At 39.8% G+C, this 19,353-nt stretch overlaps 2 protein-coding genes across 3 annotated transcripts in view; one reads left to right on the top strand and one right to left on the bottom strand.

Annotated features, from left to right (window-relative positions):
* Positions 1-19,353, top strand: part of cenpp (centromere protein P) — a 189,893-nt gene that overhangs the window by 98,967 nt on the left and 71,573 nt on the right. The gene's annotated exons all lie outside the window — the stretch shown is intronic.
* The window catches only part of aspn (asporin (LRR class 1)), a 29,756-nt gene continuing 17,082 nt past the window's right edge, over positions 6,680-19,353 (bottom strand). The window contains exons 4-8 of the mRNA XM_090242089.1: positions 16,289-16,502; positions 15,896-16,006; positions 14,757-14,850; positions 8,825-8,963; positions 6,680-8,078 (exon numbers count right to left, since the gene is read on the bottom strand). Coding sequence (XP_090098215.1) covers positions 7,878-8,078; positions 8,825-8,963; positions 14,757-14,850; positions 15,896-16,006; positions 16,289-16,502 — 759 coding nt within the window. The 3' untranslated portion in view covers positions 6,680-7,877. The remainder of the gene's footprint in view (positions 8,079-8,824; positions 8,964-14,756; positions 14,851-15,895; positions 16,007-16,288; positions 16,503-19,353) is intronic.

Below are 19,353 nucleotides of genomic sequence, written 5' to 3'. Positions count from 1 at the left end.
CCTTTGTTGAGGACTGTGTTACCGCTGAGCAGGTTGTTGGGTCCTTTGTTGAGGACTGTGTTACAGCTGAGCAGGTTGTTGGGTCCTTTGTTGAGGACTGTGTTACAGCTGAGCAGGTTGTTGGGTCCTTTGTTGAGGACTGTGTTACTGCTGAGCAGGTTGTTGGGTCCTTTGTTGAGGACTGTGTTACCGCTGAGCAGGTTGTTGGGTCCTTTGTTGAGGACTGTGTTACTGCTGAGCAGGTTGTTGGGTCCTTTGTTGAGGACTGTGTTACTGCTGAGCAGGTTGTTGGGTCCTTTGTTGAGGACTGTGTTACTGCTGAGCAGGTTGTTGGGTCCTTTGTTGAGGACTGTGTTACCGCTGAGCAGGTTGTTGGGTCATTTTTCGAGCATGCCCTAGGAGTTGTATGTGATCAGGGTCATATTCTAGCCATGCCCCCACATGCTGCCCCACACAGAGTGAGTGTGATCAGGGTATACTAAACAGACCTGCAGAGTGGTGCTGGTGGATGGGGACCAAACAAACTTAGAGGACCAAAAAAAAAAACACCACTTTAAAATCTCTCACTGACCTAAATAGACCCCGTGAGTCTGTGATGCATTGAGACATCAGTCATGACGGATACTGTAGTTTTAAATCATTGATGTCAGTCAGTTCTGGCAAAAAGAAACAACTACGTTATGAAAGCTGAGCAGATTTAAACCTACTGTTTGCATTAATCCAATACATACAGCATTCAGATCTTACCCTGGGAGGTCCAGAGTACTACTGTTCTGGCTTCGAATTTGAATTTGGGGGACATACAATACTGTATCATATTATGTGTACTGTACCTTTTTGAGTGACTTCATAATCATATTCTATACCTTTTGAGTGACTTCATAATCATATTCTATACCTTTTGAGTGACTTCATAATCATATTCTATACCTTTTGAGTGACTTCATAATCATATTCTATACCTTTTGAGTGACTTCATAATCATATTCTATACCTTTTGAGTGACTTCATAATCATATTCTGTACCTTTTGAGTGACTTCATAATCATATTCTGTACCTTTTGAGTGACTTCATAATCATATTCTGTACCTTTTGAGTGACTTCATAATCATATTCTGTACCTTTTGAGTGACTTCATAATCATATTCTGTACCTTTTGAGTGACTTCATAATCATATTCTGTGTACTGCGACTCTGACTGCTTTTGAATCATATTTCTAAACCTGGTTCAGTGGCGTCTTCTACTGGAGATGTGAGAGAAGGGTTGATGTTCCAGTTTCCTATCTTTCTACTGGAGATGTGAGAGAAGGGTTGATGTTTCCTATCTTTCTACTGGAGATGTGAGAGAAGGGTTGATGTTCCAGTTTCCTATCTTTCTACTGGAGATGTGAGAGAAGGGTTGATGTTTCAGTTTCCTATCTTTCTACTGGAGATGTGAGAGAAGGGTTGATGTTTCCTATCTTTCTACTGGAGATGTGAGAGAAGGGTTGATGTTTCAGTTTCCTATCTTTCTACTGGAGATGTGAGAGAAGGGTTGATGTTTCCTATCTTTCTACTGGAGATGTGAGAGAAGGGTTGATGTTTCAGTTTCCTATCTTTCTACTGGAGATGTGAGAGAAGGGTTGATGTTTCCTATCTTTCTACTGGTGATGTGAGAGAAGGGTTGATGTTTCCTATCTTTCTACTGGTGATGTGAGAGAAGGGTTGATGTTTCCTATCTTTCTACTGGTGATGTGAGAGAAGGGTTGATGTTTCCTATCTTTCTACTGGTGATGTGAGAGAAAGGTTGATGTTTCAGTTTCCTATCTTTCTACTGGAGATGTGAGAGACGGGTTGATGTTTCCTATCTTTCTACTGGTGATGTGAGAGAAAGGTTGATGTTTCCTATCTTTCTACTGGAGATGTGAGAGAAGGGTTGATGTTTCAGTTTCCTATCTTTCTACTGGAGATGTGAGAGAAGGGTTGATGTTTCAGTTTCCTATCTTTCTACTGGAGATGTGAGAGAAAGGTTGATGTTTCAGTTTCCTATCTTTCTACTGGAGATGTGAGAGAAGGGTTGATGTTTCAGTTTCCTATCTTTCTACTGGAGATGTGAGAGAAGGGTTGATGTTTCAGTTTCCTATCTTTCTACTGGAGATGTGAGAGAAAGGTTGATGTTTCAGTTTCCTATCTTTCTACTGGAGATGTGAGAGAAAGGTTGATGTTTCAGTTTCCTATCTTTCTACTGGAGATGTGAGAGAAAGGTTGATGTTTCCTATCTTTCTACTGGTGATGTGAGAGAAGGGTTGATGTTTCAGTTTCCTATCTTTCTACTGGAGATGTGAGAGAAAGGTTGATGTTTCCTATCTTTCTACTGGTGATGTGAGAGAAGGGTTGATGTTTCAGTTTCCTATCTTTCTACTGGTGATGTGAGAGAAGGGTTGATGTTTCAGTTTCCTATCTTTCTACTGGAGATGTGAGAGAAAGGTTGATGTTTCAGTTTCCTATCTTTCTACTGGTGATGTGAGAGAAAGGTTGATGTTTCCTATCTTTCTACTGGTGATGTGAGAGAAGGGTTGATGTTTCCTATCTTTCTACTGGTGATGTGAGAGAAGGGTTGATGTTTCCTATCTTTCTACTGGTGATGTGAGAGAAGGGTTGATGTTTCCTATCTTTCTACTGGTGATGTGAGAGAAGGGTTGATGTTTCCTATCTTTCTACTGGTGATGTGAGAGAAGGGTTGATGTTTCCTATCTTTCTACTGGAGATGTGAGGGAAGGGTTGATGTTTCCTATCTTTCTACTGGAGATGTGAGAGAAGGATTGATGTTTCCTATCTTTCTACTGGAGATGTGAGGGAAGGGTTGATGTTTCCTATCTTTCTACTGGTGATGTGAGAGAAGGGTTGATGTTTCCTATCTTTCTACTGGTGATGTGAGAGAAGGGTTGATGTTTCCTATCTTTCTACTGGTGATGTGAGAGAAGGGTTGATGTTTCCTATCTTTCTACTGGAGATGTGAGAGAAGGGTTGATGTTTCAGTTTCCTATCTTTCTACTGGAGATGTGAGAGAAGGGTTGATGTTTCCTATCTTTCTACTGGTGATGTGAGAGAAGGGTTGATGTTTCCTATCTTTCTACTGGTGATGTGAGAGAAGGGTTGATGTTTCCTATCTTTCTACTGGTGATGTGAGAGAAGGGTTGATGTTTCCTATCTTTCTACTGGTGATGTGAGAGAAAGGTTGATGTTTCAGTTTCCTATCTTTCTACTGGAGATGTGAGAGACGGGTTGATGTTTCCTATCTTTCTACTGGTGATGTGAGAGAAAGGTTGATGTTTCCTATCTTTCTACTGGAGATGTGAGAGAAGGGTTGATGTTTCAGTTTCCTATCTTTCTACTGGAGATGTGAGAGAAGGGTTGATGTTTCAGTTTCCTATCTTTCTACTGGAGATGTGAGAGAAAGGTTGATGTTTCCTATCTTTCTACTGGTGATGTGAGAGAAGGGTTGATGTTTCAGTTTCCTATCTTTCTACTGGTGATGTGAGAGAAGGGTTGATGTTTCAGTTTCCTATCTTTCTACTGGAGATGTGAGAGAAAGGTTGATGTTTCAGTTTCCTATCTTTCTACTGGTGATGTGAGAGAAAGGTTGATGTTTCCTATCTTTCTACTGGTGATGTGAGAGAAGGGTTGATGTTTCCTATCTTTCTACTGGTGATGTGAGAGAAGGGTTGATGTTTCCTATCTTTCTACTGGTGATGTGAGAGAAGGGTTGATGTTTCCTATCTTTCTACTGGTGATGTGAGAGAAGGGTTGATGTTTCCTATCTTTCTACTGGTGATGTGAGAGAAGGCTTGATGTTTCCTATCTTTCTACTGGTGATGTGAGAGAAGGGTTGATGTTTCCTATCTTTCTACTGGTGATGTGAGAGAAGGGTTGATGTTTCCTATCTTTCTACTGGAGATGTGAGAGAAGGATTGATGTTTCCTATCTTTCTACTGGAGATGTGAGAGAAGGATTGATGTTTCCTATCTTTCTACTGGAGATGTGAGAGAAGGGTTGATGTTTCCTATCTTTCTACTGGTGATGTGAGAGAAGGGTTGATGTTTCCTATCTTTCTACTGGTGATGTGAGAGAAGGGTTGATGTTTCCTATCTTTCTACTGGAGATGTGAGAGAAGGGTTGATGTTTCCTATCTTTCTACTGGAGATGTGAGAGAAGGATTGATGTTTCCTATCTTTCTACTGGAGATGTGAGAGAAGGGTTGATGTTTCCTATCTTTCTACTGGTGATGTGAGAGAAGGGTTGATGTTTCCTATCTTTCTACTGGTGATGTGAGAGAAGGGTTGATGTTTCCTATCTTTCTACTGGAGATGTGAGAGAAGGGTTGATGTTTCAGTTTCCTATCTTTCTACTGGAGATGTGAGAGAAGGGTTGATGTTTCCTATCTTTCTACTGGTGATGTGAGAGAAGGGTTGATGTTTCCTATCTTTCTACTGGTGATGTGAGAGAAGGGTTGATGTTTCCTATCTTTCTACTGGTGATGTGAGAGAAGGGTTGATGTTTCCTATCTTTCTACTGGTGATGTGAGAGAAAGGTTGATGTTTCAGTTTCCTATCTTTCTACTGGAGATGTGAGAGACGGGTTGATGTTTCCTATCTTTCTACTGGTGATGTGAGAGAAAGGTTGATGTTTCCTATCTTTCTACTGGAGATGTGAGAGAAGGGTTGATGTTTCAGTTTCCTATCTTTCTACTGGAGATGTGAGAGAAGGGTTGATGTTTCAGTTTCCTATCTTTCTACTGGAGATGTGAGAGAAAGGTTGATGTTTCAGTTTCCTATCTTTCTACTGGAGATGTGAGAGAAGGGTTGATGTTTCAGTTTCCTATCTTTCTACTGGAGATGTGAGAGAAGGGTTGATGTTTCAGTTTCCTATCTTTCTACTGGAGATGTGAGAGAAAGGTTGATGTTTCAGTTTCCTATCTTTCTACTGGAGATGTGAGAGAAAGGTTGATGTTTCAGTTTCCTATCTTTCTACTGGAGATGTGAGAGAAAGGTTGATGTTTCCTATCTTTCTACTGGTGATGTGAGAGAAGGGTTGATGTTTCAGTTTCCTATCTTTCTACTGGAGATGTGAGAGAAAGGTTGATGTTTCCTATCTTTCTACTGGTGATGTGAGAGAAGGGTTGATGTTTCAGTTTCCTATCTTTCTACTGGAGATGTGAGAGAAAGGTTGATGTTTCCTATCTTTCTACTGGTGATGTGAGAGAAGGGTTGATGTTTCAGTTTCCTATCTTTCTACTGGAGATGTGAGAGAAAGGTTGATGTTTCAGTTTCCTATCTTTCTACTGGTGATGTGAGAGAAAGGTTGATGTTTCCTATCTTTCTACTGGTGATGTGAGAGAAGGGTTGATGTTTCCTATCTTTCTACTGGTGATGTGAGAGAAGGGTTGATGTTTCCTATCTTTCTACTGGTGATGTGAGAGAAGGGTTGATGTTTCCTATCTTTCTACTGGTGATGTGAGAGAAGGGTTGATGTTTCCTATCTTTCTACTGGTGATGTGAGAGAAGGGTTGATGTTTCCTATCTTTCTACTGGTGATGTGAGAGAAAGGTTGATGTTTCCTATCTTTCTACTGGTGATGTGAGAGAAGGGTTGATGTTTCCTATCTTTCTACTGGTGATGTGAGAGAAGGGTTGATGTTTCCTATCTTTCTACTGGTGATGTGAGAGAAGGGTTGATGTTTCCTATCTTTCTACTGGTGATGTGAGAGAAGGGTTGATGTTTCCTATCTTTCTACTGGTGATGTGAGAGAAGGGTTGATGTTTCCTATCTTTCTACTGGAGATGTGAGGGAAGGGTTGATGTTTCCTATCTTTCTACTGGAGATGTGAGAGAAGGATTGATGTTTCCTATCTTTCTACTGGAGATGTGAGGGAAGGGTTGATGTTTCCTATCTTTCTACTGGAGATGTGAGAGAAGGGTTGATGTTTCCTATCTTTCTACTGGTGATGTGAGAGAAGGGTTGATGTTTCCTATCTTTCTACTGGAGATGTGAGGGAAGGGTTGATGTTTCCTATCTTTCTACTGGAGATGTGAGAGAAGGATTGATGTTTCCTATCTTTCTACTGGAGATGTGAGGGAAGGGTTGATGTTTCCTATCTTTCTACTGGTGATGTTTCCTATCTTTCTACTGGAGATGTGAGAGAAGGATTGATGTTTCCTATCTTTCTACTGTAGATGTGAGGGAAGGGTTGATGTTTCCTATCTTTCTACTGTCTCTATCACACATCCAATAAATACTGAAGACATTTTATTTATTTAACAAGGCAAGTCAGTTAAGAACAAATTCTTATTTTCAATGACGGCCTAGGAACAGTGGGTTAACTGCCTGTTCAGGGGACAGAACGACAGATTTGTACCTTGTCAGCTCGGGGGGTTTGAACTTGGAACCTTCCGGTAACTAGTCCAACGCTCTAACCACTAGGCTACCCTGCCCCCCCCCACATTGACAATAACACAATGTTGAATTAAACGGTGGTCGACGCTAACACTGCCCAGTTGACGTTCTGAGTCGCCTGTTGGACTCGTGGCGAGGAAACACTGTTTACGACGTCAGGTTCCCTCCATGAATATGCAGGGTTTGTCACGTATGAAAAAGGCCAATATATTTTTCTTAAAAGGTGAAATAAAAGTAGAATATTTCCTTTTCTGAATTTTCTAAGTCAAGTTTATTTAATTAGAACAGTTACATACATGTAATGCTACGATAGATAAGCATGTTCAAATGAAGACATGTAAAAAGTTTGACTAGTTTATTTAATTAGAACAGTTACATACATGTAATGCTACGATAGATAAGCATGTTCAAATGAAGACATGTAAAAGGTTGACTAGTTTCTTTAAATATGAACGTTTAGCATGTAGACATGTAAAAGGTTGACTAGTTTCTTTAAATATAAACGTTTAGCATGTAGACATGTAAAAGGTTGACTAGTTTCTTTAAATATAAACGCTTAGCATGTAGACCATGTAATGTAACAGTTGACTAGCATTTTCTGTCATTTTATGTTTATCACCATCTAGACATATAACGTTGACTAGTTTCTGTAAATATATATACGTTTATTAGCACCATGAAAACTAGTTTTATTTAGGCTATATCTAGCAGATTATAAAAGGGAGGCATGCAGTGTCAGAAAGAAATCCAAAGACAACATATCCAGCAGATTATACTAATTCCTAAATAGAGAAGAAACAAAGATATCGACTAAAACACTGAAGTACAAACAGGGGTGGATGCGTTTGTTGACTTGTTGAGGAGGAACGAAGAGTTGGTCTTTACAACAACAACAAAAAATCCTGTGTGTTGAGGAGGTGGGTATTACTGAAATCTACCAGAAGGAGGCGCTATAGGATGGCTTGTGATCCTGACAGACACCCAATTCCCTAGGCAGGTAGGCACTTGTAGATCTGTAACTATATAGGATAGATATGACCATATGGTTAGAACTTCACCGTGCCATTGTGTGTGTTACTTCTTCGGGTTGTTGCCCAGCTGAATCCCCCTGTGTGTGTGTGTGTTACTTCCTCCGGTTGTTGCCCAGCTGAATCCCCCTGTGTGTGTGTGTGTGTGTGTGTGTGTGTGTGTGTTCCTCCGGTTGTTGCCCAGCTGAATCACCCTGTGTGTGTGCGTGTGTGTGTGTGGTGTGTGTATGTTACTTCCTCCGGTTGTTGCCCAGCTGAATCCCCCTGTGTGTGTGTGTGTGTGTATATGTTACTTCCTCCGGTTGTTGCCCAGCTAAATCCCCCTGTGTGTGTGTGTGTGTGTATATGTTACTTCCTCCGGTTGTTGCCCAGCTAAATCCCCCTGTGTGTGTGTGTGTGTGTGTGTGTGTGTATATGTTACTTCCTCCGGTTGTTGCCCAGATGAACCCCTCTGTGTCCAGACACACAGCGGAAAGTGGCGGGCTGGACGTCCCAGTACTTAACAGGGTTAGAGAACAGACTGATGCCCGTATACAAGGTCTTCTTAACACTGGAGCGGACAGGGCAGAACTCATTCACCCCCACACTGCTGATGCTGTTAGCATGGAGGTACACCACCTGGGGGAATAGAGACCGATTTAATAAATCAATTAGTCAATTATACCACCTGGGGGAATAGGGATCGATTTAATAAATCAATTAGTCAATTATACCACCTGGGGGAATAGGGATCGATTAATCAATCAACTAGTCAATTATACCACCTGGGGGATTAGGGACCGATTTAATCAATCAATTAGTCAATTATACCACCTGGGGGATTAGGGATCGATGTAATCAATCAATTAGTCAATTATACCACCTGGTGGTCTCAAGTTTAGGTTTATGAAGCATGCTGAGGTCAATAGAGGTTCAGTCCCATTGCTACTCGGATACTCTGTCTGGCTATTTGTGAATGTCTTAAAGATTCACACATCGCTAGTATCATAGAAGCAATCATACTTGAATATATTTAGGAATTTGTAGCCGATATTATCATAGCACAGGGGTGTTAAAATGTTTATGTTATATATATATATTTTTTTTTTTTTTTGTCTTTTCCTTTCAATTAAGACCTAGACAAACAGGTGAGGGGAGTTCTTTACTAATTAGTGATTTTAATTAATCAATCAAGTACAAAGGAGGAGCGAAACCCCGTCAGAAACTCGGCTCTCCGTGGGATGAGGTTTGACACGTGTTGTAGCAGAATGGTATGACAGTAGAACTACGACGTTGAGTTGAGTACACAAATAAGGAGTACAAAAAAAAAAAACTGTTTCAAGTTATCGTTGGGAATGCCCAACAGGTGACTAATCGTATCTTACTTGTAGATACCGCAGTGAGTTGAGACCGGGCGGAACCTTCTTCAGTTTGTTGTTATCCAGGTGGATCTCACGGACGTTGGGTATACTGGCGAAGCTGCCGTTCTCAACAAACTTGATTTGGTTGAAGCCCAGTCCTAATCTGTAAATATCAAATCAAAGTTTATTTGTCATGTGCGCGAATACAACAGGTGTAGTAGACCTCACAGTGAAATGCTGAATACAACAGGTGTAGTAGACCTCACAGTGAAATGCTGAATACAACAGGTGTAGTAGACCTCACAGTGAAATGCTGAATACAACAGGTGTAGTAGACCTCACAGTGCTTACTTACAGGCTCTAACCAATAGTGCAAAAAAGGTATTAGGTGAACAATAGGTAAGTAAAGAAATAAAAACAACAGTAACAAGACAGGCTATATACAGTAGAGAGGCTATATACAGTAGAGAGGCTATATACAGTAGAGAGGCTATATACAGTAGAGGGGCTATATACAGTAGAGAAGCTATATACAGTAGAACAGTAGAGAGACTATATACAGTAGAGAGGCTATATACAGTAGAGAGGCTATATACAGTAGAGGCTATATACAGTAGAGAGGCTATATACAGCTGAGAGGCTATATACAGCAGAGAGGCAATATACAGTAGAGAGGCAATATACAGTAGAGAGGCAATATACAGTAGAGAGGCAATATACAGTAGAGAGGCTATATACAGCAGAGAGGCTATATACAGCAGAGAGGCTATATACAGCAGAGAGGCTATATACAGCAGAGAGGCTATATACAGCAGAGAGGCTACATACAGTAGAGGCTATATACAGTAGAGACTATATACAGTAGAGAGGCTATATACAGCAGAGAGGCTATATACAGCAGAGAGGCTATATACAGCAGAGAGGCTATATACAGCAGAGAGGCTATATACAGTCGACGGCTATATACAGTAGAGAGGCTATATACAGTAGAGAGGCTATATACAGTAGAGAGGCTATATACAGTAGAGGTTATATACATTAGTGAGGCTATATACAGTAGCGAGGCTACATACAGTGGAGAGACTATATACAGTAGAGGCTATATACAGTAGAGGGGGTATATACAGTAGAGGGGCTACATACAGTAGAGGGGCTACATACAGTAGAGGGGCTACATACAGTAGAGGGGCTACATACAGTAGAGGGGCTATATACAGTAGAGGGGCTATATACAGTAGAGGGGCTATATACAGTAGAGGGGCTATATACAGTAGAGGGGCTATATACAGTAGAGGGGCTATATACAGTAGAGGGCTATATACAATAGAGAGGTTATAACAGTAGAGAGGCTCAGTAGTGTTTTATCACATCTCAGTAGTGTTTTATCACATCTCAGTAGTGTTTTATCACATCTCAGTAGTGTTTTATCACATCACATCTCAGTAGTGTTTTATCACATCTCAGTAGTGTTTTATCACATCTCAGTAGTGTTTTATCACATCTCAGTAGTGTTTTATCACATCACATCTCAGTAGTGTTTTATCACATCTCAGTAGTGTTTTATCACATCTCAGTAGTGTTTTATCACATCTCATCTCAGTAGTGTTTTATCACATCTCATTAGTGTTTTATCACATCTCAGTAGTGTTTTATCACATCTCAGTAGTGTTTTATCACATCTCAGTAGTGTTTTATCACATCTCAGTAGTGTTTTATCACATCTCAGTAGTGTTTTATCACATCTCAGTAGTGTTTTATCACATCACATCTCAGTAGTGTTTTATCACATCTCAGTAGTGTTTTATCACATCACATCTCAGTAGTGTTTTATCACATCACATCTCAGTAGTGTTTTATCACATCTCAGTAGTGTTTTATCACATCACATCTCAGTAGTGTTTTATCACATCTCAGTAGTGTTTTATCACATCTCAGTAGTGTTTTATCACATCACATCTCAGTAGTGTTTTATCACATCACATCTCAGTAGTGTTTTCTCACATCACATCTCAGTAGTGTTTTATCACATCACATCTCAGTAGTGTTTTATCACATCACATCTCAGTAGTGTTTTATCACATCACATCTCAGTAGTGTTTTATCACATCTCAGTAGTGTTTTATCACATCACATCTCAGTAGTGTTTTATCACATCTCAGTAGTGTTTTATCACATCTCAGTAGTGTTTTATCACATCACATCTCAGTAGTGTTTTATCACATCACATCTCAGTAGTGTTTTATCACATCACATCTCAATAGTGTTTTATCACATCACATCTCAATAGTGTTTTATCACATCACAGTAGTGTTTTTACACCTCACATCTCAGTAGTGTTTTATCACATCACATCTCAATAGTGTTTTATCTCATCTCAGTAGTGTTTTATCACATCACATCTCAATAGTGTTTTATCACATCACATCTCAGTAGTGTTTTATCACATCACAGCTCAGTAGTGTTTTATCACATCACAGCTCAGTAGTGTTTTATCACATCTCAGTAGTGTTTTATCACATCACATCTCAGTAGTGTTTTATCACATCTCAGTAGTGTTTTATCACATCACATCTCAGTAGTGTTTTATCACATCTCAGTAGTGTTTTATCACATCACATCTCAGTAGTGTTTTATCACATCACATCTCAGTAGTGTTTTATCACATCACATCTCAGTAGTGTTTTATCACATCACATCTCAGTAGTGTTTTATCACATCACATCTCAGTAGTGTTTTATCACATCTCAGTAGTGTTTTATCACATCACATCTCAGTAGTGTTTTATCTCATCTCAGTAGTGTTTTATCACATCACATCTCAGTAGTGTTTTATCACATCTCAGTAGTGTTTTATCACATCACATCTCAGTAGTGTTTTATCACATCACATCTCAGTAGTGTTTTATCACATCACATCTCAGTAGTGTTTTATCACATCACATCTCAGTAGTGTTTTATCACATCACATCTCAGTAGTGTTTTATCACATCTCAGTAGTGTTTTATCACATCACATCTCAGTAGTGTTTTATCACATCACATCTCAGTAGTGTTTTATCACATCACATCTCAGTAGTGTTTTATCACATCACATCTCAGTAGTGTTTTATCACATCTCAGTAGTGTTTTATCACATCACATCTCAGTAGTGTTTTATCACATCACATCTCAGTAGTGTTTTATCACATCACATCTCAGTAGTGTTTTATCACATCTCATCTCAGTAGTGTTTTATCACATCACATCTCAGTAGTGTTTTATCACATCACATCTCAGTAGTGTTTTATCACATCACATCTCAGTAGTGTTTTATCACATCACATCTCAGTAGTGTTTTATCACATCACATCTCAGTAGTGTTTTATCACATCTCATCTCAGTAGTGTTTTATCACATCACATCTCAGTAGTGTTTTATCACATCACATCTCAGTAGTGTTTTATCACATCACATCTCAGTAGTGTTTTATCACATCTCATCTCAGTAGTGTTTTATCACATCACATCTCAGTAGTGTTTTATCACATCTCATCTCAGTAGTGTTTTATCACATCACATCTCAGTAGTGTTTTATCACATCACATCTCAATAGTCTTTTATCACATCTCATCTCAGTAGTGTTTTATCACATCTCAGTAGTGTTTTATCACATCACATCTCAGTAGTGTTTTATCACATCTCAGTAGTGTTTTATCACATCTCAGTAGTGTTTTATCACATCTCATCTCAGTAGTGTTTTATCACATCTCAGTAGTGTTTTATCACATCTCAGTAGTGTTTTATCACATCACATCTCAGTAGTGTTTTATCACATCACATCTCAGTAGTGTTTTATCACATCTCAGTAGTGTTTTATCACATCACATCTCAGTAGTGTTTTATCACATCACATCTCAGTAGTGTTTCATCACATCTCAGTAGTGTTTTATCACATCACATCTCAGTAGTGTTTTATCACATCTCAGTAGTGTTTTATCACATCTCAGTAGTGTTTTATCACATCACATCTCAGTAGTGTTTTATCACATCACATCTCAGTAGTGTTTTATCACATCTCAGTAGTGTTTTATCACATCACATCTCAGTAGTGTTTTATCACATCACATCTCAGTAGTGTTTTATCACATCACATCTCAGTAGTGTTTTATCACATCACATCTCAGTAGTGTTTTATCACATCACATCTCAGTAGTGTTTTATCACATCTCAGTAGTGTTTTATCACATCACATCTCAGTAGTGTTTCATCACATCACATCTCAGTAGTGTTTTATCACATCACATCTCAGTAGTGTTTTATCACATCACATCTCAGTAGTGTTTTATCACGTCACATCTCAGTAGTGTTTTATCACATCACATCTCAGTAGTGTTTTATCACATCTCAGTAGTGTTTTATCACATCACATCTCAGTAGTGTTTTATCACATCACATCTCAGTAGTGTTTCATCACATCTCAGTAGTGTTTTATCACATCACATCTCAGTAGTGTTTTATCACATCTCAGTAGTGTTTTATCACATCTCAGTAGTGTTTTATCACATCACATCTCAGTAGTGTTTTATCACATCACATCTCAGTAGTGTTTTATCACATCACATCTCAGTAGTGTTTTATCACATCACATCTCAGTAGTGTTTTATCACATCTCAGTAGTGTTTTATCACATCACATCTCAGTAGTGTTTCATCACATCACATCTCAGTAGTGTTTTATCACATCACATCTCAGTAGTGTTTTATCACATCACATCTCAGTAGTGTTTTATCACGTCACATCTCAGTAGTGTTTTATCACATCACATCTCAGTAGTGTTTTATCACATCACATCTCAGTAGTGTTTTATCACATCACATCTCAGTAGTGTTTTATCACATCACATCTCAGTAGTGTTTTATCACATCACATCTCAGTAGTGTTTTATCACATCACATCTCAGTAGTGTTTTATCACATCACATCTCAGTAGTGTTTTATCACATCACATCTCAGTAGTGTTTTATCACATCTCATCTCAGTAGTGTTTTATCACATCTCAGTAGTGTTTTATCACATCTCATCTCAGTAGTGTTTTATCACATCTCAGTAGTGTTTTATCACATCACATCTCAGTAGTGTTTTATCACATCTCAGTAGTGTTTTATCACATCTCAGTAGTGTTTTATCACATCTCATCTCAGTAGTGTTTTATCACATCTCAGTAGTGTTTTATCACATCACATCTCAGTAGTGTTTTATCACATCTCATTAGTGTTTTATCACATCTCAGTAGTGTTTTATCACATCACATCTCAGTAGTGTTTTATCACATCTCAGTAGTGTTTTATCACATCACATCTCAGTAGTGTTTTATCACATCTCAGTAGTGTTTTATCACATCACATCTCAGTAGTGTTTTATCACATCTCAGTAGTGTTTTATCACATCACATCTCAGTAGTGTTTTATCACATCTCAGTAGTGTTTTATCACATCACATCTCAGTAGTGTTTCATCACATCTCAGTAGTGTTTTATCACATCACATCTCAGTAGTGTTTTATCACATCTCAGTAGTGTTTTATCACATCTCAGTAGTGTTTTATCACATCACATCTCAGTAGTGTTTTATCACATCTCAGTAGTGTTTTATCACATCACATCTCAGTAGTGTTTTATCACATCTCAGTAGTGTTTTATCACATCTCAGTAGTGTTTTATCACATCTCCGTAGTGTTTTATCACATCACATCTCAGTAGTGTTTTATCACATCTCAGTAGTGTTTTATCACATCACATCTCAGTAGTGTTTTATCACATCACATCTCAGTAGTGTTTTATCACATCTCAGTAGTGTTTTATCACATCACATCTCAGTAGTGTTTTATCACATCTCAGTAGTGTTTTATCACATCTCAGTAGTGTTTTATCACATCACATCTCAGTAGTGTTTTATCACATCACATCTCAGTAGTGTTTTTACCTTTGTATTTTTTTATATCTGAAAAAGTCCTCAATTTCTACTTTGTTGATCTTGTTATAATCCAAGTGAAGCTCTGTGAGTGAAGATGGGAGGTCTGAAAAACAGGAAATCACTGTCAGGTTATGATGCACAGTAAACTTTAAGATAATAAAACTTCTACCTGTTCAGGTGGGATGGAGTTTTTAGCCCAGAGCATGACATCACAATCTGATCTGATTATGTTGACCAATGACCAATCATCTTTTATTTCCATATGTATCCTCCTCCTACTTTGACGGGGAAAGCCGGGGTACGCTCTAGAGCAGGCTCCAGTCCTCAAAGTGCCTGATTGGTGTCACACTTTTCCCCCCAGTCCCAGCTAACACACATGACTCCCAATAATCAACTAATCATGTTAGTTCAGTTAAAAATGCAGTGAGTTTAAATCAGGTGTGTTTGCGAGGGATGGATGAGGGGGGGGGGGGGGGGGGTGACACACATCAGGCCCCTGAGGACTGGAATTGCCCCAGATCTGCTCTAGAGTCAAGACGATCCAATCAGGGCTGTGTATGCAAATATATTCAGACACGCGATCAGACTGGAGGCTCAGAGAAATAAATGATACAAAATATAGGATTTATTTTCATGAAATAAACACATACAGCGATGATTAAACAAAAAATATATAACACTGCATGTAAACATTAAGTACCACAAACTCTCATGAGAAATTCAATGAAGCGGTACGAAATATGCACATGGAATAAAGTCCCCCGGCAATGTCAGATTTAATTAAATGTGTTCAGTATTGAATGTGTTCAGTATTGAATGTGTTCAGTATTGAATGTGTTCAGTATTGAATGTGTTCAGTATTGAATGTGTTCAGTATTGAATGTGTTCAGTATTGAATGTGTTCAGTATTGAATGTGTTCAGTATTGAATGTGTTCAGTATTGAATGTGTTCAGTATTGAATGTGTTCAGTATTGAATGTGGACAGTATTGAATGTGTTCAGTATTGAATGTGTTCAGTATTGAATGTGGACAGTATTCAAGATGTATTGGAAGTCTTACCTTTAGGTACAGCTGTGAGCTTGGCTTGTTACTGGTATTTTTACCTTTAGGTACAGCTGTGAGCTTGGCTTGTTACTGGTATTTTTACCTTTAGGGACAGCTGTGAGCTTGGCCTCCGCGATCCTGATATACAGCGTTTCCATGCCGTCGAATGCTCCCAGCTCTATCCCGTTGTTAGCTAACGGGTTAGCACTCATCTCTGGTCAGGAAAAACATACAGGGAGGTTAAAAGCCTCGTATGGCACTTTGAACACATCTTTCTTGAACTCATGTATAGAGAGAGGGCAATCATTAATAACCCTAGATGCATTCTGCCTCAAATGACAACTTTTTAATTGTTTTTTTTACTCTTCACATTGTGCACTACAGTTGACCGGAGTCACGCTGGGCTGCCACATAAGGAATAGTGTATCACTTTGGTCTCAGCCAATAGTTGCCAGGCAGCCATTGTAAATAAGAATGTGTTCTTAACTGTACGTACCCAGAACATGCACAGACTTGAGCCCTTTGAAGGCCTCCTTCTGGATGTTGCTGATCTTGTTGTCGTGGATACGCAGCTCCAGGATGTTCCGGGGTAGGTTGGCAGGTATCTGTGTCAACTGGTTGTAGGACAGGTACAACAGCTGTAGCCGATCCATGTTACGGAAAGCTTTGGGATGGATCTTCGAGATCTTGTTGTTAACAAGGAACAGGGCCTGGGGAAGAGAAGATATGTGAAATATACAGCAACTCTTAGGAGTTTAGACAATGGAGGTTGACTTGAACAATACGTTGGGCCCCAGGAAGTAACAACTAATGGGGATCCAAATGAACACATAATAAATACTTTGATTTATTAAATGCATTCCGGCCAGCCTTAAAACCACTGCGTTCCGGCCAGCCTTAAAACCACTGTGTTTAGGCCAGTCTTAAAACCACTGCGTTTAGGCCAGCCTTAAAACCACTGCGTTTAGGCCAGTCTTAAAACCACTGCATTCCGGCCAGCCTTAAAACCACTGCATTCCGGCCAGCCTTAAAACCACTGCGTTCCGGCCAGCCTTAAAACCACTGCGTTCCGGCCAGCCTTAAAACCACTGCGTTCCGGCCAGCCTTAAAACCACTGCATTCCGGCCAGCCTTAAAACCACTGCGTTTAGGCCAGTCTTTCAAATCAAACTTTATTTTTCACATGCGCCGAATACAATAAGTGTAGACTGAATACAACAGGTAGCTTATCGTGAAATGCTGAATACAACAGGTACCTTACTGTGAAATGCTGAATACAACAGGTACCTTACTGTGAAATGCTGAATACAACAGGTACCTTACTGTGAAATGCTGAATATAACAGGTACCTTACTGTGAAATGCTGAATACAACAGGTACCTTACTGTGAAATGCTGAATATAACAGGTACCTTACTGTGAAATGCTGAATATAACAGGTACCTTACTGTGAAATGCTGAATATAACAGGTACCTTACTGTGAAATGCTGAATATAACAGGTACCTTACTGTGAAATGCTGAATATAACAGGTACCTTACTGTGAAATGCTGAATATAACAGGTACCTTACTGTGAAATGCTGAATATAACAGGTACCTTACTGTGAAATGCTGAATATAACAGGTACCTTACTGTGAAATGCTGAATACAACAGGTACCTTACTGTGAAATGCTGAATATAACAGGTACCTTACTGTGAAATGCTGAATACAACAGGTACCTTACTGTGAAATGCTGAATATAACAGGTACCTTACTGTGAAATGCTGAATATAACAGGTACCTTACTGTGAAATGCTGAATATAACAGGTACCTTACTGTGAAATGCTGAATATAACAGGTACCTTACTGTGAAATGCTTACTGACAAACCCTTAACCAACAGTGCAGTTCAAGAAGAGTTTAAGAAAATATTCACAACAAAAAAAATAAAGTAAAACAATATAAAAAGTAACACAATGAAATAACAATAACGAGGCTATATACAGGGTGTTACGGTACAGAGTCAATGTGGAGGCTATATACAGGGTATTACGGTACAGAGTCAATGTGGAGGCTATATACAGGGTATTACGGTACAGAGTCAATGTGGAGTCTATATACAGGGTATTACGGTACAGAGTCAATGTGGAGGCTATATACAGGGTATTACGGTACAGAGTCAATGTGGAGTCTATATACAGGGTATTACGGTACAGAGTCAATGTGGAGGCTATATACAGGGTATTACGGTACAGAGTCAATGTGGAGGCTATATATAGGGTATTACGGTACAGAGTCAATGTGGAGGCTCTATACAGGGTATTACGGTACAGAGTCAATGTGGAGGCTATATACAGGGTATTACGGTACAGAGTCAATGTGGAGGCTATATACAGGGTATTACGGTACAGAGTCAATGTGGAGGCTATATACAGGGTATTACGGTACAGAGTCAATGTGGAGGCTATATACAGGGTATTACGGTACAGAGTCAGTGTGGAGGCTATATACAGGGGGCACCGGTACAAAGTCAGTGTGCGGGGGTACAGGTTAGTTGAGGTAATTTGTACATGTAGGTAGGGGTGTAAGTAACTATGCATAGATAATAAACGTGGGGGTGTCAATGTAATAGTCCGGTGGCTTAGATAACTTAGTTTCCAGACAAGGTACAAACTGTAGCCTACCTCTGTCTGTACAGGCTCTGTGAAACACCCTGTAGAACGGTTTCTACACCCTGTAGAACGGTTTCTACACCCTGTAGATACACCCTGTAGAACGGCTTCTACACCCTGTAGAACGGCTTCTACACCCTGTAGAACGGCTTCTACACCCTGTAGAACGGCTTGGCTTCTACACCCTGTAGAACGGCTTCTACACCCTGTAGAACGGGTTCTACACCCTGTAGAACGGTTTCTACACCCTGTAGAACGGCTTCTACACCCTGTAGAACGGCTTCTACACCCTGTAGAACGGCTTCTACACCCCGTAGAACGGCTTGGCTTCTACACCCCGTAGAACGGCTTCTACACCCCGTAGAACGGCTTCTACACCCCACGGCTTCTACACCCCGTAGAACGGCTTCTACACCCTGTAGAACGGCTTTAAGCTCAAACCATGTCATGTTTCCCCTTTATTCTCTCGGTAAGCTCTCTCTTCCCCCACCTGAAATAATATGGCTTCTATTTCAATTGAGAGTTTCGGTGCTAGAGGGTCTGGATGTTGCTTTGGGGGCCATGGTACCCGCACCTGGAAAATAATCTATCAAGTTACAACGAGCCTGTACAGACAGATAGGATAATAGGATCTCTATGGGTTACAGTATATGTAGAGGCTGGTTCAGATGGGTTCTGTCTGAGGTAGATGCTGGTTCAGATGGGTTCTGTCTGAGGTAGATGCTGGTTCAGATGGGTTCTGTCTGAGGTAGATGCTGGTTCAGATGGGTTCTGTCTGATGGAGACGCTGGTTCAGATGGGTTCTGTTTGTGGTAGACGCTGGTTCAGATGGGTTCTGTCTGAGGTAGAGGCTGGTTCAGATGGGTTCTGTCTGAGGTAGACGCTGGTTCAGATGGGTTCTGTCTGAG

Source organism: Oncorhynchus mykiss, chromosome 7, assembly GCF_057628025.1.
Source record: "Oncorhynchus mykiss isolate SJ-2025 chromosome 7, ASM5762802v1, whole genome shotgun sequence".
Lineage (NCBI taxonomy): Eukaryota > Metazoa > Chordata > Actinopteri > Salmoniformes > Salmonidae > Oncorhynchus > Oncorhynchus mykiss.
Note: the sequence above shows the minus strand (reverse complement) of the source record. Positions and strands in the feature narration are given on the sequence as shown.